Source organism: Ixodes scapularis, unplaced genomic scaffold (genome assembly GCF_016920785.2).
Source record: "Ixodes scapularis isolate PalLabHiFi unplaced genomic scaffold, ASM1692078v2 PGA_scaffold4__175_contigs__length_147842914, whole genome shotgun sequence".
Taxonomy (NCBI): domain Eukaryota; kingdom Metazoa; phylum Arthropoda; class Arachnida; order Ixodida; family Ixodidae; genus Ixodes; species Ixodes scapularis.
The window spans coordinates 600016-619567 of record NW_024609879.1 but is presented as its reverse complement, the minus strand read 5'-3'; the positions used below and the strand labels follow the sequence as shown (position 1 = coordinate 619567).

Genomic DNA, 19552 nt, shown 5'->3' with positions numbered 1-19552 from the left:
GATATCCTCAGCATTTTCAGTTGCTGCCCTAATTGGCGTCGTTCCGATTTTTAGGGGACTTTAGAAATGCACCACTTTATTAGCTGGTCTATATTGAATTGCTTTTGGGTTTTAATGCAGTAACTGACTTCTGACCACTTAAAAATTTATTTAAGACGATATATGCCATCCTGATGAGCACGTCCGCATTGCCATCAGACAAATATAGGCTGGTGTCATCCACATAAATTATAAACCGAGCTTGTCAATATTTACTATATCATTTATATAACTATTAAACAAAAGAGGACCAAGAATGCCACATACAATACTCAAAAACCGAGGAATGTTGTCCACCCATGCTTATGCACTGCTGGCAATCATTTAAAGACCGACGACCAGTTCGCACTTTCCACTTCTCCCTCGCTTCCTCTTCTCCCCCTTCTACCCTGTCCACCGTTGCCTGTTTCCTCCTCCCCCAAGGTGAGGAGGATCTTCTGAGAATCTCGAGTCTGGTCGTTGGCCTTTAAGTAAGAGTTCAAGAGCATTACTGATATGCCGCAAACACCATATTTACTTAGCCTGGCAAGTAAGGTTTCGTGACTAAAAAAAGCTTTGCTGAAATGAATAAAGTTGCCTTTAAATTTTTTATAGTGAAGCCAACCAGATTGAAACTCGGTAAGATTATTTTTTTTTGAGCCTTTTAGAAAACGTGGGAAGAAGAGATATTTGAGAGTAGAGTGGCACCCCTTTCCAGTTGAGCAGGGCTGGAGAGGAGGTCACTAAAGTGGAAAGAGGATAGCCACAGAGAGGGGAAAGCAATTTTTGTCCAAATTTGGAGCAACGAGCTCAAGGGGGACACAAAGAAGGGTCCGAGGCCTCCTTTCCCTCCTCCACTATACTCTCGCCGCTTCGGTAATTGGATTCAATTGTTCAGCATGTTTTTATCACCCCCTTAAAAATAACATACTTTTGCTAGTTCCATATTTTGCTATATATATACGCCAAGTTTCGTGGAATAATATCCATTACAAACTTCATCAATTTAATTTGGAAATCACTGTTCAAATCCCGACCGAAGTGCCCGCAATATGACGGAGGCTTATAGCGGAGAAGGCGCCGTGGAACCGAGCTTTCGGTTGCATTTCAAAAGATCCCCAGGTGGTCGAAATTAATCCCCAGTCCTCCGCTGGTGCGTGCCAGATGCCCGTCGTAGGTTTGGCACGTAAAACCCCCAAATTTGATTTGGAAATCATTAATGTTGCTGCTCTTGCTACTTTGAGTCCCCTAAAAATATTGAAAACCTATCGCTTTTTTGCACGTTTGAGAAAAATACTCTCATCGATGTGACAAACACATGTAAAGCACTGTCACTACGAGGCCTAAATACTACATTTACAAAGTGGTCATTAAAATGTTCCTTCAGACGAGCTTACTTAGCTCACCAATAATTTTTGGCCCTAGCTATTACGATTCAGAACTTCATTAATATTTTTCCACATAAAGTCTGAACGTTGTCGATCAGTATGAATAATACCACGAGTTCGATTCTTTTAACTCTGCAGTTACAACTCACGCCCCTCACTGAACTCATGCACTCGCCAAACTCGCGCCCCTCACCGAACTTGCGCCCCTCATCAAATTCCCGCCCCTCACTGAACTCACGCTCCTCACTGAACTCTTGAACTTGTGCTACTTGCCAAACTTGTGCCCCTTACAGAACTCATGAACTCTCACCGCCACCAAACACGTGCTCCTCACTGAACTCGCTGAACTCGTGCCCCCTCACCGCTCACTCACGTCTCTCACCAAACTCATGAACTCGCAAAACTCATGTCCCCTCATCTAACTCATTCACTGACCTCACTCACAAGTGGTTCTCACCCTCGATCTCGCCATCACGTCACCAAGTCAAGAAATGTTGACTTTTTGTTTGTTTTGCTTCGACTCCTTCCGCGCACTGGCCGAGCGTTTGAGTGAGGCACACTTTGTTGGGATACAAGGGTGCATCATCACCAGTCTCGTAAAGCATTCTTTACGGTGTGCACTGTTCGTTTCAAGGATTCGTGACAACTTCGTGCAAGTATGGAGTGAGCGCCTGCAGTGTTGCTTCTTTCAGCACCCCTGTAGGTGCATTTTATTTCTTCATAGAACATTGCAAACTTTTCAATGGTGGGACGGTTTGCTCGAATAGAGCTATTGCGGAACTGTTCATCTTTATATTTATCTTCGTTTTACAACTTATTTCACCAACAATAACTACCTGGTGGATATTCTTTCTGGAAGAATGAACGATTGAAGAAACTTTGCGCGTACAATATTATAATTGTTTTATTGGGTCTCTTATTTTCTGTTGCACTGCGCATATCATTAGGGGGCAACGCGGGTCTTTAAATTATTTTTTTATTTATCGACCTTTTTTTTAAACATTGGAGCGCAGATATACTTTTTTATTGCGATTTCATATCTGGAATATTTCACACATCTCCTTTAGAACAGAGGTTATAGCAAAATGTCTAATTAGGTTATTTCTTGCAAATCATTATTTCTCATTAGATTTTTTTTTTTTTTTTTTGTTTTACAGTGTGCAGTGTTGCAAGGGTCCACCATACATCCTAAAGCTAATAAAATCTTTATAGTGTTTTTTGCTGCAAATAAATCGCAGACCTGAGAGCAAAGAAAATCTGCCTGTAATTAGTAACCTTTAAGTAATTACTTTTAATCTATTGACTATGAAATAAAAATGAAAGCTTTAAGGATGCAGTTCAGTTGTTGCTGAGAACAATACCAGTTCACTGGCATTCATTTATGCAAACATTATATAAACATCTGTAAGAAAATGGCACCTTATAAAAAAGACAAAGCTGAGAAAATCGCAATTCAAGTTCCTTTTATGTTAGAACCTTTACTACTAATTTGCAGAAAAAAAGAAAGCTTTAGGATGCAATCTGGTTATTGTTTAACACAAAAATAGGAAGTTTTCTAAAAATCGCTTACGCCAATGTTTTCGAAATTTCAGTCGAACAATGGCAATTGAAAAGAAAAAAGTACAGGAAATCATGTTGGAGTATTTCGGGTGCGAGTGTTGGTTTACGCGAGTCTTGGGCAGTAGTCCTGGGTAATATTGGGCTTGTGCCTCTTGGCCATCATCTTCATTTTCTGACTCTCCGTGTGAGCCTTGTCAACCTTGCTGAGCCTCTGTCTTATCTCGAGGCTCTTGCGTGTCGGACAGCTCCCAGTGCTGTAGTTGAGCTGCTCTGCTACCGCCTTGCTGGTCTTCACCAGGCCCTGGTTGAAGCGAGGGACTGCTTCAGCGACAGCCCTTTCCACAGCCAGCAGAGAGTCATGCATGCTCTTGGAGTTTTGGCTCCAGATCACCGAGTGTAGGCTCTCAATGGCGTTCTTTGTAATGCCATCACTGCAGTGCTCCAGTAGAGCCTGGTCGCCCAGCCTCTGAAAGACTGGCTCCAGTGCTGTGCGAATGAAGCCTGGTAGAGGGTCCTTGTGTCTTGGTGGCTCCTCGTGGTTGGCCAGGGTGCGGTTGTAGGAGCACCAGGAATTGTCACCTTGAGGACACTGGCTGGGCTCCGGGGCTTTGTCTCTCGACGTCAAGCGCAACAAAGTTGCCTGCACAGTCTTTTTCACCCTTGTCGTGCCTGTGGGTCCTCAATGCGTATCTATAGTAGTTTGCGATTTTTTTAATCTTGTCCCGGGTCAGCTTCCCTTTTCCTCCAAAAAAAATTCCCCCTTTGTCCACTTCTCTACTAAGGGGCAAAGAGCTGCGCCCATCCGCTTGTGCACATGGTTCAGACAGTCCTCGATCTTGAGGCAGCCATAATCTTGGGGCGCAGGAGCCCTCCTGCTTTGACACAGGAGGGCTCCTGCGTCAAAACATGGAAGGTGCGGCTGTCTCCGTCGGAAACAATGGTTGTGTAACTCAGCCCATTCTTCTCCAGAGACCTCTAGAATTAACAGGATCGGGGCTGCCTCTGCTTCCATTTGTCCAGCGTTGCGGCCAATGTTCTTGAGGTACTTGTGGTTAAAAACCCAGTCAGCACAGCCATCGTCATCTGGGTCAGGTGCCCCCTGGCAGCCACGACAGTACCTGGACAGTTCAACGTGATCCAGCACCAGGCCAGAGTACAGCTCAAGTATGCACCCGACTGCAATGTTAGAGTTGTGACCATGAGTTTCCCACGTCCCCTTAAAGATGATGTCCACGTTTACAATGGGGTTAAGGAAGTTCTGGTCCAGGATCTTCACCACCTGCACTCTTGCTGCTTCTGTGGCTTTTTGCCGCTGCCTGGCAAGCTTGCGCCATGGTGCCCATGTGTCCCTGAATGCCTTGTGGTGAAACCCCCGCCAGAAGTAGTTCAGGGTGGCACAGAAGTCTGCGAGTGCAGTCACTCCCTTTCCTATGCCACCTTCACTGCTCTCATGTTGATCTCGAAGAGCGTGATCGTGGCTGCTCTGGCGACTCATGGCAACGAAAAGTGAGCACTAGCTTCACCACCATACTGCTGCTCGTCGCAGTTTAACGTTCACCATGACATACTTTGGGCAGCGATTGTCGTCTTCGCTTGTCAAGCTGACGTCGAGGAGTTCCAACTTTCACCAAGTCTCTCCGCCAACGAAGATCCTTCGCAGATTCTTTGCATTTATCCGTGCGATCGAGCTTGGTCCAGCCACGTCCACCATCGCTGAAGTGCCTTGCGGCGTCGCTGACGTGCCGTAGCGATTGTCTTCGCTTATCAAGCTGACGTCGAGCAGTTCCAACTTTCACCAAGTCTCTCCGCCAACGAAGATCCTCTGCAGATTCTTTGCATTTATCCGTGCGATCGAGCTTGGTCCAGCCACGTCCACCATCGCTGAAGTTCCTTGCGGCGTCGCTGACGTGCCGTAGCGATTGTCTTCGCTTATCAAGCTGACGTCGAGGAGTTCCAACTTTCACCAAGTCTCTCCGCCAACGAAGATCCTCTGCAGATTCTTTGCATTTATCCGTGCGATCGAGCTTGGTCCAGCCACGTCCACCAGCGCTGAAGTGCCTTGCGGCGTCGCTGACGTACCGTAGCGATTGTCTTCGCTTATCAAGCTGACGTCGAGGAGTTCCAACTTTCACCAAGTCTCTCCGCCAACGAAGATCCTTCGCAGATTCTTTGCATTTATCCGTGCGATCGAGCTTGGTCCAGCCACGTCCACCAGGGCTGAAGTGCCTTGCGGCGTCGCTGACGTGCCTTGCGGTGTCGCCAAAGTGGTTAATGCAGCCACAACATTCACAAGCGGTAAAATGACTTGCAGTGCTACCAAGTTGACATAGTTGTTCTAAACAATGCAGTGTTCTTATTCCAAGTGCCTCTACGTTTACTGTGGGCTTTCTGCGTGCTCACTTTCAAACGGGCGTCCCTCGCCATCAAAATGAGCTAAACGAAATAGAACACCGACACAATCTCGCTTTTCTTTTTAGAAAAGAAAAGCAGGGGCACAAAAAACGCTAGAAAGCACAAAGCAAATGAGAGGAATGTAAAAAATAGGAACTGGAGAAGAGCAAAGGCATCTCGGACGGTGTAGCGAACGAAAGCAGACGTGGAGCAGGCGAGAGAAAAGGCCATGGAAGCCAGGAAAGGAGGTGCATGCCAAAGCCAATCGAAAAGAGATGACGTCACCGCCTTGATGCCGATGTCACTCCAAAGCACAGGAACCCAGCTTTCAAACAAGGTTGAGATGGCACCAGTTGGGCTCACAAACGCTTACAAATTGTCCTTTTTTTATTTAGCATTCATATTTTGGGAGTGTACTGAGGACCATAGAGACTTCAATATTGTGATTGCTGAAAAATGAATCCCGGCCGAGGTGCTTGCAATCTGACAGGCTTTCTGCGGTGAAGGCGCCGTGTAACCAAGCTTTCGGTTGCATGTCAAAAGATCCCCAGGTGGTCAAAATTAATCCTCAGTCCTCCGCTGGGGCGTGCCAGATGCCCGTCGTTGGTTTGGCATGTAAAACTCCCAAATTTGATTGCTGAAAAATGACATTTTTAGCGATTTTTTACTATTTCAAAGACCCTTGTCGCCCCTTTAAACCTCCAACTTGTTCTAATCTACAGACTCTGTGACTTGTGAAATGTTATACTTTATGAATCCCGACATAAAATCGTTATTGGAGTCAGATGCCTTTGAGATTTTTGTTGCTCAATGCGTGCTTTTGCTCCAACTTGTGAAAAAAAATAGAGAATAGTTGTTTATTTACAGTCATGAAGAGGTCAACCTGCTTGAAAGCTGATTTGCTACTTCACAGTCTTGTCAATATGTTGAATACAAACATTTAGAAAGTTGCGTTTTCTATTAAAATAATTTTTTATGGAAGTCAATTATTACTTTGTGTTCACTAATTTGTAAAAATAAACTATGACCTAGTGGTGTCAGAGCAAGTTATTTTACGTACGATATTTAAATTGCTTCCCTTTGGAGCGACCGTGCCCGGAACGATGGAATAGCAACTTCTGCCTTCAGGCATACCAGAGTAGCATTCCTCCCTCAGGAAACAACAAAACGCTGCTCGCTTTTGGTGCCTCAGTCTACCTGGCAGCGGTCAAGGCGAGCGGGAGAGCCACATAGCAGCGACTAGCGGCAAAAGACCACGCTGAGCCATTGCAAAGCGAGCCGGAGCCAAATCCATCAGCGTTCTTTCCTCCTTTCCCATCACTAGTAGAGAATCAGCTGTAGAAGCTAACAGCACCATTGCAAAGCGAGTCCACTCAACTTCCCCGGAAATGTATGAAGAAGTCATATGAACTGCCCTTCCTCGACTTCTTTGCAAACCGTCATAAAGCCCATCTCCCCTCACTGCTCTAGAGTACCTGGGCCGAGGTACACAAACACCTAAAAATGTTGGCCTCTGCCGCACTGTGCAATTTTTTCCCAGCATAAATTTGGCCTTGCTGAGTTCATGAACTTGTGCCCCTCACCAAACTCATGAACCCACAAAACTCATGAACTCACCAAACTCGTAAACTCACCGACCTCGTGAACTCGCACCCCTCACAAGTGATCGGTGAGGCTGAGTGAGTGCACTCGTGAATGAGTTTTTCCGAGGTATGCCTACGATAAGGGACGCCATTTCCAGTGGTGGGAAAAACCCACAACAGCTATCGCTGTAAAAGACTGCCCGAGGGACTTTGGGTGGGAGAACTGCTCCGCAATAGGGCACAAGCTGGGAAGAAATTACGCTGTGCAGCAATTTTCAAATGGGGGTCCCTGAAGGCCTTCTTTAAAGGGATCCTGAACCAAAATTTCGAGCTCGCAAAACAAGGCTGGAATAAAAGGTTCGATGATTCCGGTCAATCCAAAATGATTCCGGCGATTCCAATGTGGCCTTCCAACCGGCATTAACTTTTTTTTTTTAGTTTTCGACATAGGCAGTTGTGGGATGAAAATGATCAAACAAGACAATCCAAGATTCCCCTAGGTTCAAGGTCTAATCCGCTTTATCAAACCAATATGCGCAAACGCATATTTTTACACGATGTATTTGCTCTGCCCGACCGACAGTCAGGTCGGCTCCTCGCCAGCATACGCTTTCCATTGCTCTGGTGGCCAATTCCATCGTATTATTGTAGCACTTATTGCGCATCTAACATCTCATTGATGATGCAAGACACTTCCACATCCAGAAGGCGGGCACAGGCTGCCCAAGCACCAACGCAAGCGGTCTCCCCGTCGCAACTCGGCGCCGGTCAGCCCGGCGGCCCAGTCAGCCCAGCGGCTGGCTCAGCCAATGACGACTTTTTTTCTGTGCCCGTGTGCGCAGCAAAATTATGAAAAACAAACAACAAACACAAAAACAAAAAGACAGGCAGCAAGCGACCAACGGCGATTGGCGCAAAGGGGAGAAAGAACGAGCGAAGACGTAAAAGAGGCCCACTCGCACCGTCCTTCCCACGACTTGGAAGATAGTTCTAAGGAAATTCCTTTGTATTGTCCATCATAGCTTTTGTAGGATCAGAAAAGCGCTAGGAAACACTTTAATGCCCCGAGAACACACTATAATCTTGCCTTTTGTCACTTCTGATTTGCACTTCCTGCGGAGCAGAGTGCTCCTGGTTGGATAATCGAATGAACCTTCCTTCTTTATTTTTTGCTTTTTGTGACCTATAATCCTCTAAAGCTGGCTTCTCCCACATTTTCTCCTCCCACATCCATCTCTCTGCCTCGCTAACTGCCTTTTTCCCTGAATGCCTTTTGCTCCCCCTGTTGCCCGTCTGCAGAAATTTCATTCTTAGCTTTCGTGTCCGTTTTGTCCATCTCGTGTTCGGACTCCTCATACACAGTTATTTCAAGATTTCATGCGTCCACTGTGTGTCCTCCATGTCCGATAGCCTTTGGTCAAAATTGAAGTTACTCTCTGCTCTCAAATGATGAAAACCCCATATTGTCCCACACCCCCTCATTTGAAGTGTTCCCATGTATTCCTACAGCTATCCTGCCAACGCTCCTTTGTCCTAGATCCAACCTTGCTTGAACTTCAGAACTTGTCCACAAGTCTACATTACCAAAGGCCAATCCTGGTACACCATTACTACTTTTTTTCATACTCCCCACACCACTTCGGATCCATTAAAGGGTCTCCCACAAAGTCGTTAAAAACATAATTCCAGAGTTTGTTTCAGTGAACCTAAACCCAAAAGCGTCCCCTTCCGAACGATTTCTGCAACTCATATTGGTTTGGTACTTTCTGCCTCACTGTTTCCGCTCCCTCCTTATATGATACATCAGTGCCTCGCTGACTTTGGTCTAGTCTTTTTCTCAATTTCTTTTAAGTATATCATGAAAAGTAGAGGCGACAGAAGGCATCTTTGACTAAGCCCCTGCCTTATTGCTGCTGACTTTATGGTCTAAAAATGCCATCCGTAACGGTCATCGGCTTGTCTACATAGCAGTGCCGTGCACATTCTGGGGCACAAGAGCACCTTCTAAACCTTCCGAAGCTGCACGCTCGAGTTTGTGTCTGAGCTGCATACAACTCGTGTGCAAACGTCCATTCACTAAAGGCCGTTCTCGCCGAGCGGCAACAACAATCATTGGACAAATGTCAACAACAGTCAAGAGGCCCCCTTGTGGAAGCCTCGTTTTTTTTCATGTCGCCCAAAATGTGATTTTTTGTCTGCGTGCGATTGTGCCGCAAGGGTGCCTCGCGTCATGCGTAAGTCAAGCTTGTCGAGACATGGTCCCGCAGGACAACCCCAAGAGGCGTCTTTATTGCGGCCAGCCCCGAAGTCGTCCCCTCAGGAGGAAGTGACCCTGAAGAGGCGGACCCTTCCGTCTCCGCCGTAGGCCACGATGGGGAGCTTGTGGTGCCAGCTGAGACCGCACCCCACAGGCTGGTCTCTGGTGAGCAGCACCTGCAACGACCTTGCGGTTGGACGCCCCCTTCGTGGCCCGTCTCCCACTGGCAAGGTCCCTTCCCCGTGCATTGGGAGCGGCCTGGCAACGACGTATTGCGGGAGCCAACGTGTCGTGCCGTCGCTCCGATCTGCAACTACACTGCCTGGATCTCCAACTGGTGTGTTTAGCGTCTACCCCTGCATCCCAACTGGTCCCCAAGTGCCAACAAATCAACACACAATACAGCGCACTACTGCAAAAGTACACTTGCATTGTACGCTCACTCCTTACCCACGAAAGAGGAAGGAAAAATCGAACAAACCGCGCTGTTTGTGTCATTTTTCCTTTCTTTTTCGTGTCCTTGGAGTGAGTGTATGGTGCGAGCGCACTTTTGCAATAGTGCGCTGTAGTATACCGGGTTGATAATTGAGCTAGTTGGTATTTAAACATCTAAACGGCATTAGCGCACACGTAGAGAGATCTCTGTTCTCTCTACGTGTGCGCTGATACTGTTTAGATGAGCTGTAGTGTGCGTTAATATGAGCAACCAACTCACCCCAAGCTGCTACGTTAACAACAAATCACCTCACAAATTGTTGTCAAGATGGTGCTTGACCCAATTGGATTCCAACCTGCTCAGACTCTACTCTCACATACATCGTGCTACGTCTCGTTTCTCTCGCGAGGTTGCTGCTTGCTTTTGTTGCAGTGCGGAGAGCATCTCATCTCTACCTCTTTGCTCATTAGGCTGCCTCTGCCCATCGCAATACCACAATACCCTGCGCATGCTCTTCTTGAAAATAGATGCACAAACTATGTTTGGGCTGCGCAGCTATTATCTGGGTAAATACGGAACTTACGATGCATCTCAACATCAAATCTCCTCGAAACAAAAAAAAAAAAAAAAAGAAAACAATTGGAAGTTGCGATTTGACACCAGATGGTGCCATCCGACGAGGAAGGGCAGGGCGCTGCCTTTCCTTAGAGTAACTGTGCAGGCTCTGCTTGTAGAGCTACAGTATCGCATTCCTTTTACTGGCGCCGGTAACTTCGTATTGGCGGAGAAGCGGTCACGTGCACCGAGCTGGATCCAACCTTCACAAGGGAAAGCGACCTTGCAGGCGCCGAGTTTCGGGCAGAGCACGTTTCTCGCTTTGCGCTTGGGAAAAATACATCCTACACTTCAATAGAACGAACCGGAAGGTTTCTCGAACATGGACAATCATGTGTAGCTGCTGGGTACGGCACAATTGGATTGTTTTATAATGCCAGCGATGTTTTAAAACATGTTTTCAAAGCCTGAGAAGCAGACGACACGGAGGACGATTGCGTTTCTCGGATCTGCGGCACTCGCTGGGCGATACGCAACCAGCACATCCGGGCATCTCGGACCAGACAATGTGCAGCTACCCCTTGCGAAGGAATGACGTTTTCGTTGGCGACTACATTCTACCATGGGCGTATAGCAAAACAGAAGACACCATTGCGGTACTCTGCTCTGCAAGAGGAGCATATGCAGTTCCACCACCGTTCTTTGGCCAACGGCACCATTTGGTGTCAATCTTTTGATACCGATTTTAATAGAGAAATCGGCCACGTACGAATGTGATGCTAGGTTTTTTAGGATGCTTAGAGCAGATTGAGTCATGACCATAAATAGGCGTGGTTAAGTGCACCTTTAAGGTATGGCTACACTGCAATACGTGTAGCCAGTGTATTTCCCACAAATTAACCTTAGAATGTGAGCCCCTTTGATCTGGAGCATGCACTCGTGCCAGCAGCTTTCAGAACGCTCATTTCTTAAACGGGCTTTATACGAAACCCCCCCAATGCCAAAAATGTGTGTCCACCTGCACATTTAGGCATTTCCTCGCTCAAATCAACTAGAAAAATTGACGTCATGCGACCACATCAATAAGTGGGAAAATTGACATTGCGTGACCTAGAGACCAATTCAGTTTCCCCGCTAAATAAATCGATGAAGATATCGGTTCTTCACTTCTGAAACAACTATTTGCACCTTCCGAATGGACCTTAAATATTGCACATCATAGGACTTTGGAGAGAAAGCTGATTGGCAATCTTGTGGAGGTGGTCCCTTTGCAAGAGAGGGAGGTACCTGAGCCGTCCGGAGGTTGAGCACCCGCACCTGGTTGCCCGGGAAGCCCCGGGTGGCGCACAGGGCCTCGTGGACGTGCGAGAAGCGGAAGTCCGTCCCTCCACCGGGGTAAGCGGCCTTCTGCTCCAGGGGCCGGCTGCAGCAAGCACACTTTTTCCTCACACCCCACTGGGAGTACAACAAACTCTAACCAATTCCTGGACTGTGCCCGACGTTTCCAAGCCGGCTCGGCTCCTTGTTCGTGGGCATGTGGCATGTTCGGAATTAAATTCCGAAGCTATTTCGAATTTAAATCCGAATAGCGTCGGAAATAGCCTCGGAAGAGCCGCTGCTATTTGTTATGTACTTGGCGACCTATAAGCATCGCATGCTGTTTCACTTCGTTGGGTTATTTAGAGTTTTCAAATTAGATGCTTCGTACTTGTGATGCTCACCTCGCATATTGACCGCTATGGCGGTAGTGCCAATGCGAGCACCGGCTCTCCAAATCGGACTTCCGACGCTATTCGGAATTAAATTACGAGGATGAAAGCTCATCATCCAACAAAGAAGTTCCGTTTTACACTTTTTTTAAATAAAAACTAAAGTGTGCAAGAAGGCGTGGTTTTTCGCTCTTCGGTGATGCAGATTGATTCCCACAGTTGGCCAAAAAAAACAAAAATCGTCGTGCCACCCTATAAAGAAAGGGTAGACGTTTTTTTTTTCTTAATTATCTAGTGGGAGCACTTACGGTGCTTGCAACCTGTTCGGGTCTAGAAGCATCAAACGAAAATCTTGAAAGCAAAACACTGCCCTTTCTCTTCTATTTGGTTTAAATTCAGTGTATCCACTTCCGCGACATTCCAGTGGCTTGTGTCGCGGAAGCAGATGCGCCAAACCATAGGTACACGCAAGTGGTAAGTGTTCCGTTGCTACCGGATAGACGGTTTGCATTCTCTTGGTGGAACATAAGCAAAATGAGAGTGCGTGTTCTCGTTGCAAACAGTTATACCAAGGAGCGCTCGAATGCACTCGGATGCAGCCGTGCGAGTCTTGGCCCCAACTTTTGAGGAGGGACGGGGAGAGGCACCTGGAGCGGGCAGTCTCCCAGAGGAACCAGGAAGGGCCTGCGACGGCCCCGAGCAACAGGCTGTTGCAGACAGACCAGTCGGCGGACAGCAGCGGTGCCCCCTGTGGGCCTGTGTCCAGGGACATGAGGGGCTGCCAGCTCAGGGCGTTGTACAGCCGCAGGCTCCCACGCTTCTCTGCCACCAGCAGCTGGGATAAAACTCCCGCTGCAGTTTTTCTCTCTCCAAACCTTCTGAAACCCAGAGTAGGCTCTACCAGCTCCCAGATGCCACACTTCCAGAAGTGCTAAAGCAATAAAACTCTGATTGGGTCTAATACTAAAACATGAACGACAAGGACAGGTGCTACTTACAACTGATTTTATTGAGAAAAAAAACATTCTCTCAGCCAGTCTGATTGTTTATCGGTATGGTGAATGGCAGACTGGCTGAGTGAATGTTTCTTCAATAAAATCAGCCTGTTCTTGTCGTACGTGTTTCAGTTTCCGCTTTTTAACCTTTTCAATGACGCAACCAATGTTCTATAGAATCATGTTTCTTCTACCCTGGGCCCTTTCCTTTATCACATTAAAGTGAAGGTGAAACGCTTCTTTCAAAAAATAAGCTAGAGGTTGATTCTAGTGTAGTTTTATCGTGTGAATCTGTGGGCACATATGAAATAAATAAACGCGAGAAAACACACAAAACCTCTGACCAATCGTGAGGTCATAGAAGGGTCTTTCGGCCGCCAAGTGTGTGTCGCTCGAAGGCTACGCATGCAATTGTAGGCTTGCTGCGTATATTTCCCTGCACCGAAACCAGTTGTGACATCATTTTCTGCCCTTTTAAAAAATAGTAGTGATGGACCGAATCTGCCGAACTTCAGATTCGGAAAAGTTCGGCCAATGCCAAACTTTTGAAAAAAAATTTCGCGAAAAATTCGGCATATGTCTGCGCACGCGCGAGAACCCGATGGGGCCATGGATCGCAAATGGACGCCGCGCAGTCGTGCGGTTACCATCGCGCAGTGTAGAACAACCATCGGTCATGGCGAGGTGTGGAGTAGGCAACACGGTAACTGTGCGCTTGTGAGGTTCTCATCACTATTTTCTGCCTCAAGAATAGAAGATCGACCAGTAATTTACGCAGTCCACTGCGCAAGTGACAAATGATGTGGTGCATTCTGGATAACGTGATTTTCATTTGACCTTTCTATTGATGCAACGTAGTTGAAACATTGGCCGACAATTACTTTAAAGCACTCTTCGCAATTACAGTACAGACCACTTACAACGTAACCGCTTATAGTGCAGGACTGGGTATAACGCGGTTTTTTAAACCACTGGTTCGCCTCTCATAGAACTCCATGTATTTACATACCGCTTCAAATGCAGGCGTGCGAAGGGAAATACCGGTTATAGTGCGGTTTTTGGAACAGCGCGCCGACTAAGCGGTGCAGCGAGCACGCTTCCCTGTGCGACGCTAGATAACGGCGCGAGCCGCAATGGCCGCAAGCGGCACTCGCGGGGCAAGGAGGTTGCTCAAAGGCTCGAAGAAGCGGAAAGAAGCGAAGAGAGAGGCTTCAGTTGCCATAGCGACGGAGGGACGCACGCATGTCCGCACGTGTCGTTCACGTGCGTGCGTCCTTCCGCTGCGTTGGAAACAAACAACCGCAACGACAGACCAATCGCAGATCGAGGAGAAGTGTTCGCGCACGTTGCATGCCGGTCACGGGCCGGCTGCTTCTATCCCCGAACATGGAGTCGGTTGTGATCGTCGACGTAGACGGCGTTAAAGTGAACTACGGCGTGGTGGAAGCTCATCGGTCTGCGTAAAAGCGCTATCCTTGACTCTGAATTTTCGTTGTGTGTCACTATGATAACCCAGCACGTACTAGAAGGGAAGATCCACCTACTCGTGCGGCGATGTTGTGGCGGCACTCTCAAGACGGCAGAAACGCCCGTGTCGTCGTGTTTGTTCACTTCGACTACAGTGGTGCTTTCTAAGCATTTGTGTCTTCAAACATTGCCCGAATTTCTTATTTGGAGCATTTCATGCCTGTGCTCAAGTTGAAGGTATTACTGGCGCACACCATATAAAGGATGCGAATTTTCATGCGTTTTCATCGCCGGAGAAAAGTGATTAGGGTTAGCAATCCTGAACGCTCGCAACGTCAGTCCGCAACCCGCGACGCTGTTAAAAGGCTGCGCCAGGCAAAAGTCGCTCATTTCTTTCAAAATGTGCGACATACTTGAGACAGAACTGTACTACTCTGGTGAAATAAAGACTTTCCTCAAACTAAGCTTTATTTTTCATCTAACATAAAACAAATTCTTTTACAAAGGTAAGTTGTCTGATGGCATGTATTTTGGCCTGAAAAATTGATGTTTTGGTTATAGCGCGGTACCGCTTATAGTGCGGATTTTCGCGACATACGTTATATGCGGTCTACACTGTATAACAATTCTGTTTTCGGCTCAGGAGTAGTGAGGTCCAGAACAAAATAATATTGCTCTTTCCCTTAGTGTTATTTCTCTCATGTATCTGCGTAAAGCTAAACTCAGAACTATTAGCCCCGAACACAAGCGTTGCTGCAGTCGCAGCGCCCTGAATGGGTGAGGTGTACCGTGACGTCAGGGCGAGTACTCTGCTCCGCGACCTCGCATCGCTTCCCAGCACCGGTTTCCCGGTTTGGCGTTGTGTCCTGGAAGCTCTTCGAGGAGCTGGACTTCGTGTACCCGGTGTACAAAACGTTGAGTTAGGCTGATATTGGCGTGCTTCCGTACATTTTATAAGCCTGCTTGCCCCTTTTACCTTTAAAATTGGGTTACAAATCTCGAAAGCTATCAGAGGAGGCAATTCCGCCGATGAACCTCCCCGTCTGTTCACACGACGCAAGGCAATCTTGCGAAGGGTCGGTGAAGCGGTGGCGCAAGTGTTTCAGACGCTGGAATTCTGTTCCTTGCCTGTTCATGATTTAGAACGATATTACATCCCGCTTTCAAGGCATTTGAAGTGGCATTGATATCAAGGGCCTTTGGGTGGTCGGCAAATTAGCTCGCGACCCCGACTCTGCGCTTCCACTCTACATGCGCTGGTTCGCAGATGCTTTAAAGACCCTGCTTCAGATGATCTTTGGAGTGCTCGTGGAACAGGGCTGTTTTACATAAATGTAGCTTCTTCGTGAATTAATTATATAGTTTATACACGTATGCAGGCATATTTCTTAAAGATGCAACATTACTGAAAATTAGTTTGTATGGTAGCAGCAAAAACGGCCGAATTGCCCCCAGTTGCCTGTATGATATGTATTGAACTGCCCAAAATATGCACAGCAATGGTGCCGTAATTTGGAATGTTTATACTTTTTCCTGACATTCTTTATTCCAGCCTTGGGTATTAAAAAAAATACACCGTTTAGTCTGAATTGTCATTTCCAATTTAAAGAGACTGCTGCAGGTCCCCAAAAGCTTCCTCAGCCTCCAAACTCCCTACAGCCGGACTCTGTGACAACAGAGGAAAACAGGAGTAAAAGCAAGCATTCAAACGTCTGTCCAGTGGTAGATGCAGCACTAGTAGCAGAAAATGTGGATCCTGTGAAGGGCGACAGTCTGCGTGAGAAAAGCTTCTGGTATTTTAGCTTCAGGGCAGTTCGATTTAAGTAAAGTCTCATTTTTAGGGCTTATATGCTTATATATGCGAGCAATGTATATAAAGCTTAAAGCTTATATGCAAGCAATGTATATAATAAATGTTCCTTGTTTTTTTACTTTGCTCCTGCACTTGGGCTGTCTTACTTGTGATTCTCTCCCCATGGCCCAGACTGTATTTAGCATGTTGCTCGAGGAGCAGGCAGCTTTTCTGCTTCGGCGATCTTGTTTAAAAGCAGAGATACAAAAAAAAAAAAATAGTATGCATAACCTGCCAATTCATTCAGACCATCAGCAGCATTTATTGTGTGAGATACAAATCCATAGTGATGCTCCTGCAATTGTGGCCATATTTCTTTATTTTCATATGCCAGCTGCGATTCATGCGTTGCCTGCCCTGTCAACCATGCTTAAAATGTTGGTTGAAGTTTCACCTGTAGCTACAGGCTATACCTCAATAAAAGCACACATAAAAATTTACACTTCCTACGAAAAACACGCGAAAAAAAATGAAATAGAAACGAGCGCGCCGACAGCTAGCGTCGTCACAGCCTCCACAGGCCGAGCGGGGCGAGTCGGGAAAAAATTCTCTCCTCGCCGTGACGTCACCCCGGTTCGCCGTAAGGGGGCGCCACGCGAACTTCTCGGGGCTAATAATGCTCAACGTTGCACATCCGACCATTCCTAAATCTCCCTATCTTCCGAAACGTTTGCGTGTGTCCTAACACCAGAATCTGGCATTTTAAAGGTTAAAAACAAAACGTTGCGAATATGGGACGTGCACTTTCATGCAAAGCTGGCGTCAAGCGACTCAAATCGAAAATCATGCATATTTACAATATTATTGTTATCTCTTCTGGTGAAGGCTCAGCAACCGTTGCATTCGTTTTTGTGCACAAAACGGTGACTCCCAGAGAAAGCAAGAACGCAGCGTTGTCGTCTTCGTTTTAACAGTGTACACACATATGCAGGCTTGCGCTGATGATGCCTAAGAACCGAAACTCTCATAGCGTGATTCATGACTGCGCCACTACACTCGCTTCTACCCAACCTCGTTGCCACGCCCCTTCTGCAAGGAGCCAATAAAATTGCCAGTAAACACATAAAAACAACGATACAATTATCTTGTAGAATATCACCTTATTTATTAATAACTATGTCAATATGCATTACATGTTGCATTTAAGTTAAAAAAAAAAACATGAAACCTTTTTTCGCCAGAAAAAACGAAATATGAATGTTAAGTCTGGTAACAAAGTATTTTTGCCGAATCTTTAAAAAAGTTTGGCTTTGCCGAATCCCAAGATTCCGCGCCGAACTTTCGATTTGGCAAAAGTTTGGCCCATCACTAAAAAATAGTGAGAGTGCAAAAGCACAGCTTTGATAGGCGCTGGGGTACTCAAGAGCGGAGATTTCGAAAACTCCTTTCGTGACGTCACACTCCGTGAAGGGGGCTTCGGCGGTTCTTTCGAAAATGATTTTCTGCAGAATTCCATGCACCAAATTAAAAAAAAAAATTTTTGGTATTCGAGGTTCTGGAGGTCAAATGATGATGATTTAAGTGAGTATCCTCAAATACAAAACCGCTTCAGCTTCCCTTTACCAGCCATTATTTTTGTCACAATTCCCCACGAATCGCAGCAAAAGGAAGTTTGCACCTTTGGAAGTTTAGACACTTTTTTGATTGCTGGAGCCACCATGAGAGCACGCAAGAGTGTGCAAGATTACAAAGCCTGAGCTCTGGCGACAGGTACGGAGGTGTCGAGACTTAGTTTTACGAATCATTGGCCTTAACGAATGGAACACACGGCCCCACAAGGTATATACTGTAAAAGAATTTGCAGTTTTATTTCTATCTACCGGCCAAATCCTCGTATGCAGAATTGCACTTTATGAGGAGCGCAGCAGACGGTAACTCCATTCTCGGCCTTCCAGGCACGCGACGCCGTGTCTAGCGTCGCCACGGCCTTTGTTTGCTCTTTTTCTTGCCGTTGTTTTCCAAGCTTTTGCAGCTGGCAAAGCCTTCTCAAAGCGTCTCTGCCTCTTCCGTTTTCTTCATTTGCGCGCGCTTTTTTCTTTTACAGTTGCATCGTGCGGTCGAGTTAGCTTCGACAAAAGCGCAATTCCGCATCAACACCGAGCGTCTCACCATAACTGCCCACCCCGTACTTTTGAAACGTTTACAAAAAATCGAAGGACATATTGAAAGCCCACTTCCCTATTTGAAGCGAGTACAAAAAAGTGGAAATGACACATCAAGCGCCCAGTCGCCACGGGTAGCCATTACTTCCACGACCGGCATGGGCAAGGTAGGAGAAGGGGGATGAGGAGTGTTAGAATAAAAAAATGCATACGAAAGGAGCAGCTAATGAATCATAAGGTCCCCCTTGCTCGTCTACCAAGTGCATTCTTTGTGGGCCTTCACCCTCGTTTGAAATTTAGCTAGTTTGATGTGTTCAGTGTTTAGCGCGTTGCGGTTTCGGTGTTTGCTCGTCTCACCTCCGAAGTTCAGAGGAAGCACTCCCACACGATTACCAGGGAAAGGAAGGTCGAGAAGTGGCATCGGACGCCCGGAAAAATTGTTAACCAGAGATTGCGCGAATTTAAAATTGATCGCGAGAGAAGGTGCGAGTGGGACTTAAAGTAGGAACCCTCCCTGCAGCAAAGGTATGGAAAATCGAGGCTCAAACGCAAGCGAAGTGAAGGAGCACCTGTTTTGGTGAAGAGGCCAACAGCGCTTTATTTGAGTTTCTGGAAAGCGAATGGAGGGCTGTGCTCACGGTCAGTAACCGCATTTTGGAGGAACAAGCACGGAAGATCGCTGACAAACCTTGAAAACTGGAAAGCTTCGTCACGACAACTGAAGTGCCGAAAGCAGTTTAGCGTCTCTCGTCGCTTGTGCACTGCCAAAAGGCGTTGTGAAACCTTGCAGAGGCAGTGAATGCCTTCTGCGGCGGCGTCTTTACGCGCTCATAAGGATTACTTTTAATGTTTGCAATATGGATTGTACAAAAATGAGGATAGATAACCCTGCCAACAGAAGGAACAGCATGGTAGCAGCCTTCAAAGAGCAAACGCCGGCTGTGCTCGATGGGGCTTCACAGCAGCCCTTGCATCCCGTGCGTCAAGTCACACTCTCAGGCATGTGTGGAAAGGACTGATTGGGAGGGTACCAGCAAGGGTCTCTGTGCAGTTCCAGACAAAATGGCTGTTTTTCTATGTTTTTCGAAATAAGACCCGAGAATTCTCCGAGACGACGGCGGAAGTGATTCACGAGGCACGACGAAAGGACTGCCAAAGGAAACCTCCGAAAGCCATTGTGGCTGGACATGCTCAACTTGGTGACGAACGCGTGAGCACCACGTACGACAGGAAGGGGAG

The 19552-nt window shown here is 46.9% G+C and overlaps 1 protein-coding gene across 1 annotated transcript in view; it reads right to left on the bottom strand.

The window, feature by feature from the left end:
* Nucleotides 1-9199: 9199 nt before the first annotated feature.
* The window catches only part of LOC8037220 (nucleoporin Nup37), a 37557-nt gene continuing 27204 nt past the window's right edge, over nt 9200-19552 (bottom strand). The window contains exons 5-7 of the mRNA XM_002404456.5: nt 12545-12732; nt 11476-11611; nt 9200-9373 (exon numbers count right to left, since the gene is read on the bottom strand). Of these exons, the coding sequence (XP_002404500.3) occupies nt 9257-9373; nt 11476-11611; nt 12545-12732 (441 nt within the window). The 3' untranslated portion in view covers nt 9200-9256. The remainder of the gene's footprint in view (nt 9374-11475; nt 11612-12544; nt 12733-19552) is intronic.